Source organism: Amblyomma mixtum, chromosome 10, assembly GCF_055824585.1.
Source record: "Amblyomma mixtum isolate Tamu chromosome 10, ASM5582458v1, whole genome shotgun sequence".
In the NCBI taxonomy this organism is placed as follows: Eukaryota; Metazoa; Arthropoda; class Arachnida; order Ixodida; family Ixodidae; genus Amblyomma; species Amblyomma mixtum.
The window spans coordinates 47380286-47398626 of record NC_143021.1 but is presented as its reverse complement, the minus strand read 5'-3'; the positions used below and the strand labels follow the sequence as shown (position 1 = coordinate 47398626).

At 44.5% G+C, this 18341-nt stretch overlaps 1 protein-coding gene and 1 long non-coding RNA gene across 8 annotated transcripts in view; one reads left to right on the top strand and one right to left on the bottom strand.

Annotated features, from left to right (window-relative positions):
- The window catches only part of LOC149325704 (polyamine-transporting ATPase 13A3-like), a 783814-nt gene that overhangs the window by 141427 nt on the left and 624046 nt on the right, over positions 1-18341 (top strand). For 5 of the 7 annotated variants that reach the window (XM_089563628.1, XM_089563622.1, XM_089563623.1 and 2 more), the window contains 2 exons: positions 3306-3375; positions 3455-3589. The exons of the other annotated variants lie outside the window; for them this stretch is intronic. In XM_089563628.1, the coding sequence (XP_089419754.1) occupies positions 3306-3375; positions 3455-3589 (205 nt within the window). The remainder of the gene's footprint in view (positions 1-3305; positions 3376-3454; positions 3590-18341) is intronic. 7 annotated transcript variants of the gene reach the window in all.
- On the bottom strand, positions 7489-10833 carry LOC149325713 (uncharacterized). The gene is made up of 2 exons (XR_016286324.1): positions 10350-10833; positions 7489-7655 (listed from the first exon to the last, which is right to left on the bottom strand). It is a non-coding gene; the product is annotated as an uncharacterized LOC149325713 (long non-coding RNA).

Genomic DNA, 18341 nt, shown 5'->3' with positions numbered 1-18341 from the left:
ATTCACGCTTTCTTTTTTATTCATACGCCAGAATGTATGGAAGTCCAAGGAAAAAGCCAATCTACGACAGCTTGAGCCGCCCCTGGCCCCCAACAATGCAGTGCCGGCTTAGGACACGAAGAGACGGTGAAAAAAATTTACTTCAGCCCAATGATAACAAAGAAGATCAAATTATTAGCGCGCAAGCATGCACAAGTATCAGAAAAAAACAGAAGATTCTAAACACACACATATGCATACAAAGAAGAAAATCGCCCATGATTGTACAATCAGATTTTGAATTAAACTCAGAGAGGGTTAATTTCAGAATATCAATGCCTAACCTATTGTGTTCATTAAGCAACTTTGGTAACGTATTTTGTGGCATTTGTCTACTGCAGCTGGTGCGACATTTTGGAACTTACCAATGTTCTGTGCTTTTGTGGGATACGCTAGATTATTTTGTGACAAGCCTAATATGTTTGAAAGAAGAGAGATAGGCGGTTTTCGCTCAAATAGTACTGGCGCGACAATATGTAATGGTATAAATCATGTTATCTGGTTACGTTAAATTGTTTAGAGACGAGGGCATAAGATTCTGTGTATAATACATTTGCAATAACACGTAAAACTCTTTTTTGGAGATCTAACCCCCTGTATAAACTGGTCGCCGTAGCGGTGCCCCAGACTAAATAGCAGTCATATAGGGAGGACACAAATAAAGCATTGTGAATCATTAGTTTGACTGTGGAAGTGAATAACGTTGGTGATTAAGCTTTCCGGTAACAGAGCTTAACTTCTGCATTAAGTTATTCTCATGATAGTCTCATTGCAGGTTCGGTGAAAAACCAACGCTGAGCACTTTAAGAAATGAAACAATATCTATTTTTTAAGATGATGACATGGTCATTAGTAATGCGTCTGCCCTTGGAATGAAGAATTACCGCGTTTGTTTTTAGAGTTTATTTGTAGGTGGTTGGCGCTAGTCCAGGTATGAGGTTTTTGTAGCACCTTATTTGCTTCCGCTATTCAGTCAGCTTCACAAGGTGACGAGACAAAGATACTCGTATCATCCGCGTATATGACTAGTTTAAGACCGGAGCTAATATGGGTGACGTCATTTATATACGTATTAAAAAGGAATGGGCCAAGGATGCTTCCTTGTGGCACATCCGCAATATTTTCGTTTTGCTGGATGTGAAGTCATTTACTGAAACAGACTGTTCTATTCGAAAGGTAACTTTTTATTCAGTTCAAGGGAAGACCCCGGGGGTGCCGTAATGGTATAACTTTTTAAGCAAAATTGAATGTCTAATGTAATCGAACGCCTGAGTAAAACCGACGAAAATGCCAGCAACCAACGGTTTATCTTCAAGTAATAGTAATATGTACTCTTTTCATTTTATCTGAGAGGGCAAGTTCTCTTCTTATGTTTTCTGAAACCATACTGTGCTTTTGTTATAACATAGTGTTTGCCGCTAAAAGAAGATAATCGCTTGAACAGAATCTGTTTCAAACCCTTAGCAAGTACTGGTGCGATAGATATAGGCCTGTACTCGGTAATGTTGAGACTGTCACCTTTCTGAAAAGCAGGGATGACACATGCGACGCGCATTTTAAGCGAAAATCCTCCGGAAGTTATGCACAGTTTAAAAAATCGAAAAGACGAGGAAACAGGGAAATCAAGACGAATACTCCAAAGGGAGAATTGGGCGCGGGTAAGGGATGTAATGCGAAGGCAATATAACCGATGGTCCCTAAGGATATCGGAATGGATTCGAAAAGAAGGAAAGCGTAGCAGGGATCGGTAGAAACGATGGAACGTGAGGTGGGCGGATAAGGTAAAGAACTTTTCAGGCACAGGTTGGCCGCAGCTGGCACAGGACCAGTGATGTGTGGAAAGGCCTTTGCTCTTCGCTGGGCGCAGTGATTATTATGGTCACTGACCTTGCTCAATGAGCACCGACGCAGGTTCTCCGCCATTATCGAGTATTTCGTAGCGATTCAGCGCCTCTCCTTTGGAGTCGATGGAACAGCCTCAAGACAGGCGACACGTGTTCTTCATCCTGTCTTCGGGCTGTTGCTTGCCGCAGCAGCACTTCTGCGCGCTTTGTACACGCTGTTCGCCATTGTTTACTCGTGGCTTAGTGGTTTCGGTGCCCGCTTCGGCTGCGGGAGGTGGTTAGGTTGAAACCCAACGCCGGACACCCACCGGTAAAAATGGGTACAAGCCACTCCCGGCCCGGCGACCGGCTTCCGCAGGGGTGTGCGCTTGGGGGAGGCTCCGCAAACCCCGCTGCGCCCTTTCGGGGGCAATCCCAGTTACGAACACTCAGCCTACAGAGGTGCACTGTTTCATTGCGAAGTGGAGTGTTCACCTGAAAGCTCGTACGCTCTAGCCAGCGTGTCTCAAGACTTCTAGGTTCAAACGCTACTGTAAGCGATCCTTCCTTCCCGAGAAAAAACTTCAGGGTATGACAGCTAACCACACAGTCCGGTTCTTCCGGCTGTCTGAATTGCGCGCAAAAAAAAAAAAACAGAAGCGGTGGCCTTGTGGTAGAACATCCGCCTCGCTTTCGAGAGGTACTCAGTTTGGTCCCCAGTGCCGCCGGATGCTCACCGGTTTCTTTAATGGGCACAAGGTTTCCCCAGCCCTTGTGCTCGGCTCATCTAGGGTGAGATGCGTGGGAAGAGGTTCTTAGACCAGAGTTGCCTTGACGAATCAGAGATACGTTCCGCCATCAAGCAACCCTAAATCCACCTCGTGCGGTATGCATGCCGTTCGCTTTGTCCCTATGACGCGTTGCCCACAGTGACGGGATTTGAAGGCGCAGGCTCCTTTCCTAAGCAATACAACCCTAGAAAGCTTGAACCCATTTTGAGAACACCGGTCGGTACCCAGAGTCAAACGCACCACCTCCCGAAGCCGAGGCGGGTGCTCTACCACGAGGCCACGGCTGCAAATAAACGAGGATCACAATTTGGGCTTCCACCGCACAAGGTGGGTATAGGGTTGCTTGGCGGCGGAACTTATCTCTCATCCGTCAAGCCAACTGGGGTCTAAGACCCCAGCATCGACACAAGCATCTCACCCTAGAAGAGCCGAGCACCAGGCAAGGGGAAATCTTTCACCATTAAAGAAACCGGTGGGTGCCCGGTGGCACTGGGGATCGAACCCAGCACCTCCCGAATGCGAGGCCGATGCTTTACCACAAGGCCATCGCTTCGGTGCTCGCAGTTATTTTAGCCCATTTTTTGCCATTTTTATTTGGGCACAAAAAATGCAACACTAAGACTATTTTCTACTGGGCTAAAACCCACTTTAGGTCGCTACTCTACGGAAGAAATACCCTGGAGCTCGAAGTGGAACCCTACACGACACTTCTGTTCCGCCAGGTGCGCTCAAATTTTTTCTTTCTAAAGCAGCTCCAGTGATCAAAATCCCGAAAACATTTTTTTTTACATTCTGTTGCAGGTTCTACATCCCTTCTACATGTTCCAAATTGCCAGCATTATTGTATGGATCCTTGACCTGTATTACGTCTACGCCGGTTGCATCATTGCTGTTTCCGTCGTTTCCATCGCACTTGCACTCCATGAAACCAGAAAGGCAAGTCCGTGACGATTTTCTCCTTATCCCTCTCGAAACAGATCCTAATAAATGCACGTGGTCTGCAACGTGCCGTGTCTTGCCCAGGTAACGACCAAATCAGGGCATGAGGCCTTTGTTTTTCTAGCGGTTTCTCAGACCAGACAGCCCAGACCGAAGCAGTGTCCAGCATTTGGAAAAATATGCTATGTAATAAGGGAGTAATTACTCATTTTGCATCCATGTGTGTGTCAAGGTGCCCATCACTTTGCTGTATGTTGTAGGAAGACTAGGCTAGAAGCCAGTGAGTCCTTGGGACTGATTCACCGTACTGCGGATGCTGTGAACGCGGCTTCTGTTTATGGTCTTCTGAAGGATTTTAGACATGTCTTCGAGGGCTTTGTTGCTTGAAGCAGCCCTATAAACATGGTTCTGAAACCTGGAGCAGTACCAGTTGTCCAACCAGCTCGTCGTGTTCCTTTGGTACTAAGCGAGCCTCTAAAAATGAGCTCGAAAGAATGATGAAGGCTGGAATCATCGTGAGAGAACAGGAACTTACTGACCCGGTCGCAGACTGGTACTTGTGAAGAAGCAAGATTGTAGTCTACGAGTCTGTTTGGATCAATCAGCGTGAAATCTTGGAAGCGATGTCAGCGGGTGCCACGTACTTCAGCTGCCTGGATGCTAGATCTGGCTTGCCCCAGATAGCTTTGGATGAGCAAACCTCGAAGATATGTACTTCCTCATCGCCTTTTGGCAGATACCGGTTTTTTCGTCTACGGTTTGGAATATCGTCAGCACCAGAATTGTTTTAACAATGACTCAAGTTCTAGATATGCTACCGGGCGTACTAGTGTACATGGATCACATTTTGGTGTCAGGTTCAACGCGGCAAGAGCACGACGACCGCCTAGTAGCTGTCCTGAAAGCCACCGAAAAAGCTGGTTTAACTTTTAATGTACAAAATTGTTCGGCGTGACAGGAATCAAGTTGCTTAGTGACATAATAACCTCAAATGGTATATTTCCGAATCCACAGCTCGTTAACAGCATGATTGAATTTACTGAACCAACAAGAAAGCACAATGTTCAACGCATGCATGGAGCGCTAAACTACTTCGGAAAACTTGTGCCGCGTCTGTCTGAACGAACAGTGTTGTTGAGGGATCTTATCAAGTGTCGCTCAGCTCTTCAGTGGACTGAACACCATCCTAGGGAGTGGAAGAGCATAACGCAACATTTGGCCACAACTCCCGTGCTTTCTATCGTTGATGCTCAAAAGGAAACCAAGATTTCGTGCGACGCTTCACGGGACGGTGTAGGAGCAGCTCTGCTAAAACATCACGGCAATGAATGGCGACCCGTTGCATACGCATCACGCGTTCTAACACAGGCAGAGCAGAGATGCGCTGAGATAGAAAAGGAGGCCCTTGGCTTTTGCTTCGGATGCGAAAAATTTCATCACTTCATCTACGGGTGAAAGCTACTCATAGAAACTGACCACAAGCCATTCTTGCCGATAGCGGAAAAGCCAGTTGATGACATGCCGCCCCGAATACAAAGGTTTTTTCATCGTCGGTTTAAGTATAACTATGTTTTGCACTACATTCCGGGAAAGAACCTGGTTCTCGCTGATATGTTATCAGGATCCATGGCTGATAACTGCAGCAGACAAGACACAACCATGAACGACGTTGAAATTCATACAGTGCAGTCCCTAGGTTACATGGTGACGCAAACGACAGAGCGCGAATTACGGACAGAAACTGCGCGCGACAACCACCTGCAGGTAGGGTTAGAACGTTTGTCAAGGCGCCAACCCATTGAGGGTGAACTCAAGCCTTTTGCGCAAGAACTGTCTGTTGTGAATACGATACTTTTTAAAGGCTCCAAAGTAATTGTACCCCAGAACATGCACAAGAAGATTTTGTCCAGAATTCATGTGGGATACCTTGGTGTTAAAAAGTGCAAAAAGAGGGCACGCCGCCTTGTTTTTTGGCCAGGTCTTAACAGTGCAATTGTAGCGCTACATGCAAGCTGTTCAACCTGTAAGAAATCTGCTTATGCGCAAGCAACAGAACCTCTACTGATGCGGTCAGGCCCTAGGTGCCCGTGGTACATTGTTGGAGTGGCCATATTTTTCTTTGCTGGATACTCCTACCTTGTCGCTTATGATTCCTTCTCGAACTTTCCGGAGGTCCAGCAACTCTAGGACACTACTTCAAGGAAAACAATAGCTGCACTCAGCGCTACCTTCGCAAGATATGGCGTTTTCACTGGCAATGGAGCTCAGTTTTCGAGTTATGACTTCGCCTTGTTTGCACGAAACCATAATTTTTCATGTAACTTTCTAGTACTCATTACCCGCAGTGAAATGGGTTGGCGGAAAAAGGTGAACAGATCGTCAAACGCATATTGAAAAAAAAACTCAGGAGTCCGGAGACGACTTCTGGCAGGGACTGCTGGCTTATCGCTCAGCTTCCCTCGAGGACGGGCGATCAGCTGGGGAACGGTGGCAAGGGAGGCGCCTGCGAGCCAACCTTCCCGACTTCCATGAAGCACCCTGCACCGAGGTGAAGAAGCACTGCCAGCACGCACAAGGCAAACCTTTGCCGAGGCTTTCTCGAGGGGACGTAGCACGGCTGCGAGGAAAGAGAACGTGGTCCCGGAAAGCAAGGGCAAGAGGCACGCAAGCTCCAAGGTCCTACCAGCTGGCAACGGAAGATGGGCAAGTTCTGCGGCGCAACCGCAAACACCTCATACAAATGGATGAGTCGTATGCTGAGACGAGCAGCGAAGACGGGGACGACACAACCCAAGGGAGCACGCCTGTCGACAACCCTCAGGCACCTGCAATGCATTCTTCGGTTGGGTCCACACCGCAGGCCTCGCAGTCGTCGCGAATGACTGGCTCAACAGTGGGCAGCCATCACGGAAGGAAGGTCAACGCGGTATTCTTTGCAGAACCCAACTCCAAGAAGATTGTCCCGGAACACTAGGCCCCGCAACGCCTTCACTACGACGCGGCATTTAATCAAATTGCTTAACTAATCTGTCAAGACAGACTATGTTGTTTGTTCACGCGAAAGGATGTATCAGGCGCGTGCATGACCGTGCGCTATCAGGTACGTACATGACAGGGCGCCTGTTCCTAACATGCGCGCTGCGGTCGGCCCGTTATAACTTGTTCGGCTATCAAAGCAACACTTCCTAATAAACCTGCGTTCTTCTTGTTCTGGCTATCTTCACGTCCTCTGCGGCTCGGATACAGTGTCCTGATAGCAACAGAAAAAAAACTTTTAAATTCATCAATCTTACCGACTTTTCTATCCCTTATAAAAATTTCTATAGAAAGTCCATAGACTGTCTATAGACTTTAGTCTATGAAGTCTATAGACTGTCTATAGACAAATCCTTTAGACTGGTCTATAGACAGTCTATAGATTTATGGCCATACACTTTTAGTAGACTTTTGTCTATAGACAGTCTATAGACAAATGTCTACTGAAAGTCTATAGGTCTATATGAAGTCTATAGACACATGTCTATAGACAGTCTATAGACGATCTATAGACTTATGGTCATACATTTCCTATAGAGTTGTCTATAGACTGTCTATAGACACTTGTCTATAGACGGACTATAGACGACCTATAGACTTATGGCCGTGGACTTCCTGTAGATTACTGTCTATAGACAGTCTACAGACAAAAGTCTACTGGTCCAGTAGACATATGTCTATAGACTGTCTATAGACATTCCATAGGTGTGTGGCCTGGCAGTGCTATAGACCTTTGTCTATAGACAGTCTATAGACCTCTGTCTACTAAACTATTAGTAGACCATTATCTATAAACTGCCTATAGACAGTCTACAACCACTGAAAAAAGTCACCAGAGTTCACAAATGACACGATCAATATACTTACAAATTTAGTTTTATTTCCAAGCTATCCAGGCCGGGAATATGCAATACATGGACCATAAGAATGCACAATAACATAAATGTTGAAAGTAACAGTCCCGCTAGTTTCCTCAGAAGCATTCTTGCGGCCTGTTGTCTGCAGTCAATCATCCGGGCATGTTCACCTGTACAGCACAAAGGAAAAAAATAACAGAGGAACTGAAAAAAAAATTCCCATACCATCTCTACACATGTGCTTTACAATGAAAGGCATATCCCGGCTATGCCATTCTAGAAAGGCAATCTTGATCTTTTGGTTTGGTTTTATGGGGTTCAAAGACCCAAGGCGACACATGCTACAAGACGCTGAAGTGAAAGGCTGCGGAATAATTTCGGCCAACTCTGCAGAGTACACAAGCCTTTAGCATTTTGCCTCTATTAAAATGCGACCGCATAGGCCGGAATCGAACCTGCATCTTTCAGGTCGCCAGACGAACATGATAGCCACTGAGCTATCACGCCGGCGCAATCATTTCAGTAAATACACGACAGATTATAAGTGTCTTCATAAAACATTGTAACAAAGACCCGTAATCCCTGGAGCACTCTACTCTGAATCCAGTACTGATACTGATTTCTGTATGGCAATCCTTTTACATTATTTTTAACAGAAGACATTGAACAATTGTGCCACATATCTGCACTGACTCGCAAGGAGGTGTTAAGAATGCCACCTCCATAAAATACAGATTCAGCGCACCTTACACAGGGATCCAAAAAGAAGAATATTGCAGCATTTATTCTTATAACCGCTATAGAAGAAGCGCTTCAAAATACCCTGCGTGAAGCCTGGTATACCCGGCCAAATTTTTAACTGGCTCTGGTGTTGCATCGCTAAATGCACCTTGTAAAAAAGGTGCCTTTTAGCTACACTGCTGGCATATTCATGCTGTAATTTGACCAGTGAAATGTCATTTCGTGGTTCCTTTTTGTTCATATATTGTTTGAGTGCAGCACTTTCGTGTTTAGATCAACGTTATCAGAAATATTCGTCTGCCACTACAACAGCTGAAACAAGCGGCAGACGCAGCAATGAATCTGGTCCATATGGCCTCATCCTCTGGGTAAACTACCACTCCTTTCATGGTGGACAAGTCGTTTACCTAGAGTAAGTGCAAATGCGCCACCAGAACCATTGGTGCGTATTCCGCTTGTTTCGGCTGTTCGTAGCAGCAGACGATGAATATTTCTGATAACTTTGATCGAAACACGCAAGTACTCCACTCAAACGTTATATTAACAAAAAGAAACTATGAAATGCCATCTCACGTGTCAAATTACAACATGGATATGCCAGCAGTGTAGCCAAAAGGCACCTTTTTTACAAGGTTCATTTATCGATGCAACACCAGAGCCAGTTAGATTTGGCCGGGTGTACGTAAGTCGATACTCAAACGGGCACAAGCTATACAAAACCGGCAGGCAGAAGCGACCAGTTCACCACAGATTTGCGCCTATAACTTGAAGCACAAAGATGGAACAGCATACTCATACATCTGCGCGCGCTCTTAGAAACAAGCGGGTTGCAGCGCTTCCATGCCGCGATCATTATTCACAAAACTCATACAGCACACAGAGGCTGCAGCTGCGCCGTTTCAAAAGCAGTCGCGAGTTTAAGACAACAAATTACTGTCACGATAAAATAGCGTCTGAAATTCAATTAGTCTTTCCTTCAAGTGCAGCCCCAACAGCGCCGTAAAGAGGTGTGTTTCTTGCATGGAGGTAGCCTAACCCAACGCTGCTAGAAAAATCAACGAAAGCATTGAACGCGCTCAAAGTACGAAGTATTTAAATGAAGCAATTAACGCTTTCAAGAGGTGCAGCTATAGTAACACGCGAGCTTAATTTAATTTTAGGCGCAAATAAGCGGCCAATTACATCGGCGCTTTCGTAAGTTAGCAGTCTGAAACCAGAAACACATACTTTGTCTCTCGCGCAAATGGTATTAGAGAAATCTGTGCACGCGTGAGCGGGATTCATGAACGAACCACTCGGAAAGAAATGTAAGCCACCTCTTGTCGAGCCGACCTTTACCCAGCTTTCAAAATGAAGTGCCCGCAGGCGAGCGGGGGCGGCCAACGGCTCTGATGACAGACATGGAGGAATCCGTACGTGTGCAACGACGGGGAGACGGGATGGAGCTCGTGGGTTCTTCGCGGTGTTTGAGCACGCCGGCCAATCGCGCGGGCAATGAATTTTATACCATCACACTAAAAGAATTCCTTCAGCGCTGCTTAACTACAACTTTGACAAACGTCTCGCGCTCCAGTCTGTAGCGTTACAAGACACCTTTGCTGAAACGTCGGCGCCCACGACGCGCACCGAGCGAGCGTCCATATACGTAGGAAGGAAATGCACACCTCAAAAAGAACAGCACTCCAAGGTCCAGACAAGCGATAACACAAAGATTAGAAAATAAATGTAATCCACCACAGAACGAGAGTGTATGTAAGTACGTTTTCGGAGGTGCAAAGTAAATTGAGCTCACACGGCGCTAACTACCGCACAGTTCCATTTCGGCCGTCATTCACAGGCTAAACGACATTTCTGGCCGCGCGTCTACCTTGAAACACGAAAACTCTAGTAGACAGCTCGCGAGGAGCGGCTTATCATCAAGGGCATCGCACAGACTGCCTTTCCGCGCGTTAGTAAAGACAGCGGCACAGAGATAAGCGGCATTAGTCGAGAACCCGATGGCTTCCGCCTTAGAAACGAAGATAGGACGTTTGTCACTGCGCACATAATCTGTTCTGCACACACAGCTCTGCTTAGAGTGGTTTAGGAGACCAAATGAATAAAATATAAACGTATAGACTTACCGTAAGCGGACGATGCAGCTGGATTTTGAAGAAAACGTAATCCGCGAAAAAAACGCCGACTCCACCGATGCAGCCACGCACAGGGTTGTTTGCAGCCCGAATGATTTTCCGCCGTCTCGTGGTAAAACGGTAAAACGTGAAACAGAAACCCATTTCACGGTCGTATCTTTATCGCTCGCACTCTTTCCGTGTGGAGCTTGATCTGATATCCAAGACCACAGAAGGTAACTGGTTTATAAGCGTGAATTCTTCGCATACCCTCTAAAAACCTTATTGTTTTCGTGAAAAGAGAACCGAAATCTAACTGCTTGACTGTATACGCGCCGCATCTCCCACCGAATAGTATGTGGTACAATTCTCAAATAATAATTATAATGTTGCATAGCATAACGTCTTTTTTGCGTGTGTTCGTGTTTAGAAAACTGATATGCTCGACATCAGCGTGTCATCGGCTCCGAAGCAACAGGTGCAAGGGTAGGAACGAAAAAATACTGGCTTTCTAATTGTTGCGTCGGTGAACTTATTCACGTGAATACAAACTGCAAAGGTATAAATGGGAGATGTTAATCGCACAGAGGACCAGGCTCTTTGAGACTATTCTGAGGTGTTTCTAAGCGATGGGCGCTTCCTTGAATTCTCACACCCGTCTTTCCCCCTTTATTTTCAGGACGTTTTAAAGAGAAATGTAGAAGCGTTGATGAAATGTGTCTGATTTCAGCGCGTTGTACAGTAACGATCGAAAGATGGAATGGAACTGTGTCGAGCGATTCCTTTAAGGGACAGCGTATTCATTCGATGTAGTACAGTTTGCGGCGCCTTTACTTCAAGAACGGCTACCTTTCCGCGGCTTACTTGTTAGCATTAAATATTTAACTGTATTGACAATATACGTCACGATATAACGAAAAGGAGCTTGTCAAGGCTCCTGAAAATATACAGGTGGGTGTTGTAATGTCCTCACGCAATACTTTTTTAATTTCCGTAATAGCGAAGGAGGTGGAGGACTCCCGACATAGTTGCGGTCACCAGATGCAGGTCCCCGCAGCATGCAGTGCAAAAATAAATTGGCATTGTTCTATACTTAGTCGAAAGTCAGTGTATCGAACATTGTTAGATAAAATTAGGATTGTTATAGACTGGTCTATAGACAGCAGACTATCTCTAGTGTACAGTGCATAGACGAAAGGAAATTGAGGTATTTATAGACTGTAGTCTATAGAGAGTCTATAGACCGACTATAGACGAAAGGAAATTGAAGCAGCTATAGACCGTAGTCTATAGAGAGTCTATAGACCGTCTACAGACGAAAGCAAATTGAGGCTATAGACCTTAGTCAATAGACAGTCTATAGACCATCTATAGACGAAAGAAAATTGAGCCAGCTATAGACTTTAGTCTATAGAACGTCTATAGACAAAAAGAAATTGAGGCAACTACAGACCTTGGTCTATAGAGAGTCTATAGACCGTCTATAGACAAAAGGAGATTGTGGTTTGGTTTGGTTTATGGGGTTTAACGTCCCAAAGCGACTAAGGCTATGAGAGACGCCGTAGTGGAGGGCTCCGGAAATTTCGACCACCTGGGGTTCTTTAACGTGCACTGACATCGCACAGTACACGGGCCTCTAGAATTTCTCCTCCAAAGAAATTCTAGCCGCCGCGGCCGGGATCGAACCCGCGTCTTTTGGGTCAGCAGCCGAGCACCATAGCCACTGAGCCACCGCGGCGGCAAAAGGAGATTGTGACAGCTATAGACCTTAGTCTATATCGAGTCTATAGACCGTCTATAGACAAAGGGAAATTGAAGCAATTATAGACTTTAGTCTATAGAGAGTCTATAGACAAAAGGAAATTGAGGCAGCTATAGACCTTAGGCTATAGCGAGTCTATAGACTGTCTATAGACGAAAGGAAATTGAGGTAGTTATAGACCTAAGTCTATAGGGAGTCTATAGACCGTCTATAGACGAAAGGAAATTGAGACAGCTATAGACCTAAGTCTATAGGGAGTCTATAGACCGTCTATAGACGAAAGGAAATTGAGACAGCTATAGACCTTAGTCTATAGATAGTCTATAGACCGTCTATATACAAAAGGAAATTGAGGTAGTTATAGACTTAAGTCTATAGAGAATCTATAGACCGTCTATAGACTAAAGGAAATTGAGGCTGCTATAGACTTTAGTCTATAGAGAGTCTATAGATAGTCTATGGACAAAAGGAAATTGAGACAGCTATAGACTTTAGTCTATAGATTTTCTATAGACTGTCTATAGACAAAAGTAAAAGTCTATAGGATGTCTATAGAGTCTATAAAAAGTCTATAGAAAGTCTATAGACCATTTTTATAAGGGATAACCGACGAGATCTACGAAATACTGTCGTTGCAAAGTGGAAGTACGGTCTTCTCCGCTATATACCGGTCTCATAAAGGCAGTATTTCTAATTTCATCAGCTTTCTAGATGAATATCTGCAATGGATCACAGACAAGAAGCTTAATCTAGTTTTTAGCGGTGACATTAACATACACTTTATATCCCAATCTGAAAATGAACGGGAAGTCGACTACATATTGTACAGCAATGAATTTACTAATGTTATATATAAATCCACACGACCGCAGATAGCGACGGCATTTGACGTCTTCATTAGTAACTATCCAGTGGACTGTCTTCATTCACGAGTAATTAATGCCCAGATAAGTGACCATCTACCCATAATCATTTCCGCAGATTCCTTTACTCCCCTAATACAAAGCAAGCTTCCTGTAGTACAATATCGGCGCATAAACCAGGCCACATTAAATTCCTGTCAGGCAGCACTTGCAGGCGTGGACTGACATCTCGTGCTCAGCAAAAATGATCCAGAAGACGCATATGGTGCCTTCATTACTAAATTGAAGTCCATCTATGGCCAAAGTTTTCCACTTGAGACTTATAAAAAGAAACTGTATGGCCCGCAAGCCCTGGATAACAAAACAATGTCTTCCAATGATCGAACAAAAAAGGAATCATTAGAACTTCTTTATCAAAAGCCGGTCCCTTGATAAGCATAGAAAGTTGGGCTAGTTGGTTGGTAGTACTATTGTGAGACATTCCAGCTGCTAAAAAGACAGGTACGAAGGTAGACAAGACAGGACGAACGCCGGACTTCAGCTGAGGTTTATTTCACAAACAGCGATAAAATACAAAAGGGGGCGCAAGGAAAAGTAATCCGTGACAAGATTAACCCATAATAAAAAAAAAATGCAGAAGGCTCCTTTGCCATGCCACTCATGTTGCCACATCGGCGCACCTACTATATATCGGCTACCTGGCTGAATCCACCCGTTTGCATTTATGTAATCTATTTCTTTTTTGCGTAGCGCCACAGAAGGGCTGCTGACGCAGTTTTCTTTATCATTGAAAATACTGAACGCTTCAAAAATTTCTCGGCTCTTTTGAGTCTTAAACCTGCGCATCACACTTGTCCTTTCTTAAAACGCCTTGCATGCTGGCGTATGTGAGCAACGGCGAATGTGGTCAGCTAGGTGACCTCCGCATGTGAAATAAACCTCAGTTGAAGTCCGGCGTTTGTCTTTTTAGCCGCTGGAATGTCTCACAATAGCCCTCGATAACCTAGCGCGTTTTAAGGCAGATCGAAATCAAGTCGCGTCTTTTTTTCGGAAAGCAAAGCAAGAAGGGTTGAAATGCGGGCCAGTTGGTACATTGTAAACGAAAAAAAAAACAGTCAAGAAGTACTTGAAGCTGGGCTTGTTGGTGCATATTCGTGAAAGACATGAGAGCGAGAGGACACCTTCCAGACCACTGCCAAGCCTGCTCGAAAGAGAAGCATGTAGCCTGCAAGCCTCGACTATATGATTGTAAAGTGCTATTGAAAAGCCGAGATAGGACTGAACGTGAGCTTGTGGAAGCCTTCTATATCAAGAAGCGAGGTGATGGTTGTATTAGTGACACGTCAGTTGTTCTTCGCCACAGTGAAATGCTGTTTCTTGATGCGTATCTGTGAGAGGCGATTGTCTGCGATCAAGAGCATGGATAAGAGCAAAGGCTATTTAAACGTTCTTCCCTGAATAAATCCTGTTGAAAGTGCAGCGCTCGTCCTGTTCCCTTCCTCGTCCGTGCCCCCGTTTTGCGCTCTCATATCTTTCACGAAAAACCAGTCACACAAGACGACGGACAAGAAGAGTGTACACACCACAACGACTGGACTAACAACTGAAGTTTATTGGAAAATACATGGTCCAAGCAAGGCCAGCAGAGCATGCGCAACAGCATCATCACTAATCACTGAGCATAAGAGACAAAGACAAGAGATCTCATCTATTGTGGACGACCTGAAAAAACAAATTCTTTTTCATGTAAGCGCACCGAGGTTGTGCTTATACAATCAGAGCCTAACAAACCGTGGTGTGTACACTCTTCTTGCCCGTCGTCTTGTGTGACTGGTTTTTTTCCGTTTGCAAAGCAAGAGTCTATGGAAAAAATCGCTGTGGCTTAGCTTGGTTAAGCCCGGTAATTGCGAAAGCAATATCCGTACCTACGCCATAGTTCAGCTGGTGGTGTAGCTGGTGGTGGTGCTTGTGGGTAGACTTGTAGTGATGCATCGGTTATACAATCTAACCCAATCCAATCCAATGAAATCCAATGTAATCCAATGCAATCCAATCCGATCCAATCGAATCCAAACTAATGTAATGTAATGTAATCTAATCCAATCTAATCCAATCTAATCCAATCTAATCTAAGGCCGCCGGTGGTGGCACCGCCACTACTCGCAGACGGCGCGAGATAGTCGCCCAGCTCTTCGGCGTGACGTCACACAGAGGTCATGCGAAAGGTCATTTCATGTGCACCGCCGTCGCACGGCAAAGGCTTCAAAGTGCAAGTAGTAAAGCTTTCGCTTTAAAACTATTTACTCCAGACGCAATTAAAAGGAGTGACCTTATATGGAAAACAATAAATGAGGTTCTCAACATAGGTGGACATGACAGCGGCAGGCTTGATGTCTTGGTTGATATCATACCAGTCAGCGGGAAAGTTTTCAGAGAAAAATTTAATAATTTCTTCGCGTCATGGGTAGGTGGCAACCACGGCCCCGCACAATGTCAAATTCCTCGACACGCGCTTTTTTCCACGGCATTATTGATGCGAACAGACGCCAATGAAATCAAAACTTGCCTTTTGACTTTCCGTAACAGCAGGTCACGAGACCCAGACAATCTTACACACACGAGACCCAGACGATGCGGTACCCCTGTGTTCTCAGGGGTACCGCAAGGAACGGTACTCGGGCCCCTCCTTTTCTTGATATATATTAATGACCTACCGTGTAACATTTCTTCTCATATCCGACTCTTTGCCGATGACTGTGTCGTTTACCGAAGCATTACTAACTCCGCCGACCATTTCGCACTACAAACTGACCTTATTCTCATACAGGACTGGTGTAAAACATGGCTCATGTCATTAAATATTTCTAAAACCGTGTTAATGTCGATTCACCGTCGTTGTAAATACGTAGTGCCTAATTATAAAATTAATAATCTGCAGATTGGAACATCCGAATCATTCAAATATCTTGGTGTGCATATCTCGCGTGACCTAACTCGGACCTGTCATATTAACCACATAATAAATTCTGCTAATTGTGCTCTAGGTTATTTACGCCGTAACATTTCACTCGCTCCTCCCCCTATTAAACAGCTTGCTTTTCAAACCTTTGTGCGACCCAAGCTTGAGTGTGCTAATGCTATTTTTGATCCGCACCACAATAATCTTACTAACGCCCTCGAATTGGTTCAGAACCGCGCAACACGATTCATTCTATCTAATTATTCCTACCACTCAAGCATCTCAGCACTAAAAGCTCGAATCAACTTGCCCCCCTAGCCTCGCGCCGTAATATAGCACGTCTTTACCTTTTTCATAAATTTTTCCATTCTTTGCCTCTTGATAACCCCTACATACAAAGAGCCCACCGCATCGCCCGGTTCAGCCACAGTAACGCAGTGTATCCCCTACAAGCCCATACTGTGACATTTCAGCAGTCATTTTTTCAGCGTACTGCACGAGACTGGAATGACCTGCCCACCGAAGTTGCCATTATCATCAACCCACTAGAATTCAAGCGGAGCATCGCCAACCTTTCATCTTAACATTTTTTACCATTGTTTGCCAGATACCGTCCACTCCCTCATGTAATGTCTCAACCGAGACCTTTGAGGAAATAAATAAATAAATAAATAAATAAATAAATAAATAAACGCCAAGCAATATAGCACGTAGCTGATGCAATTAGCCCAGTTTTAGAGCATACTTTTAGTTGCTGCCCCGAACGAGCAGTATTTCCCCGACGATTGCAGATTGCCAAAGTAATCATTGTTCGTAAGGGTGGAGACAAAATTGACCTGCAAATTATAGCTCAATTCCTAATCTCCCGATTTTCTCGAAGCGTTTTGAAAAAATATACAAGCGAACGCCCAGTTTGTGTGAGAAGCGTAACATACTTACGCTTAGCCAGCATGGCTTCAGAAAAAAACGTTTCTACAGAAACTGCGCTTCTAACCCAAAAAAACTATTTCTAGTGTCCTTTGAACAAAAACTTTTCACTCTTGGTATTTTTATCGACTTTTCGAAGGCGTTTCACAGCATCGATCACAACACAATGTTCGTGAAACTCGAAACTTTTCGCGGAAGATTTCATCAAGTATTTACATCATGCCTTAGTTGTAGTGTCCAACAAGTAACAGTAGACAACGAGTCAACAAATTTTATGCAACTGCCTCCTGGTGTGTCGCAAGGCACTATATTCGGACCTCTACTTTTCCTACTTTATGTCAACGGCTTAGTCTGCACAAGTAAACTTCCAACTTATGCCATATATGCAGATGACACCGCACTATTCTTCCGAGCGGCACATGCGCTAGATTTTGAGCAGCAAGCTACAGATTATTCGTACCAACTTCAGGAATGATCTGAGTCGAATCCACTGACCATAAACACAAAAAAAAACAAAGCTGTACTTTTTAGGCCTCACAATAAGGATCCTGCTGTCTTACAAATTTTTCTAAAAATGGGTTACTCATTTATTCAGACAGCTCCTATGGTCCATAGCCTGCAAGTGTTTTTAACGAAAATTTGTCATGGGATGGACACGTTGAAAGAGCCAGGGACAAGTTGTCCAAGGCGGTTGGGATCGTGTCCCGACTGCGGTACCGGTCTCCAAAGCATATTAAACAGATGCTGTACGGTGCACTGTTTCCTTCTGATGCTAATTATTGAAGTTTAGTCTGGGCCACAATATCATTTATTAATATTAAACGGTCGCATTTGCTTCAGAATATAACTGTTCTAAATATTGTTATTGCTTCACGATTTAAACATACGGAACCGATTTTTGCATCACTTGGCATCACCCTCCTTCCCCAAGTCTTTGAGCAGATACTATTGCGGTGGTATAAAACAAGTATTAGACGAAATATTCTATTTACGGTGCACCTGTCGAACTTAAAATGTAAATAACTGAAGTATGCCACCCGTACTGGTTTCACATGTTTCGTGCCAAATACTCAAAGGAATTATGGTCGCCAAATGCTTTCAACACTCTTCCGTGCTCATTAAATAGGAATCTAAATTGATATACACTTCAGGTACTGTCGGCACTTCGTGTTACTGAGATTTTTGCTTATGACTTGTATTTTTTCCTGTGTGCTTAAATACCGTTTTAGTTCCTTATTCACATATCTCAGTGATCTGTTGTGAATGCATGCCGCAGGCTGTATGCCATTCTGGTGTTGCTGTGAAGTAATTGTAGTGTGCGTCGACCTCTGTCAAGCCTTTTTATTGGCTTTTTGTCGGAGCACCCAACATCCTCAATATGTTGAATTAAATTGAATTGAATGTATAGTGGTTGGTTATATTGCGCGCATTTCTCTATCACCTGATTGATAGTGTGAACATGGTGTATTGTCGATCAAATGTTTAGAGGAATC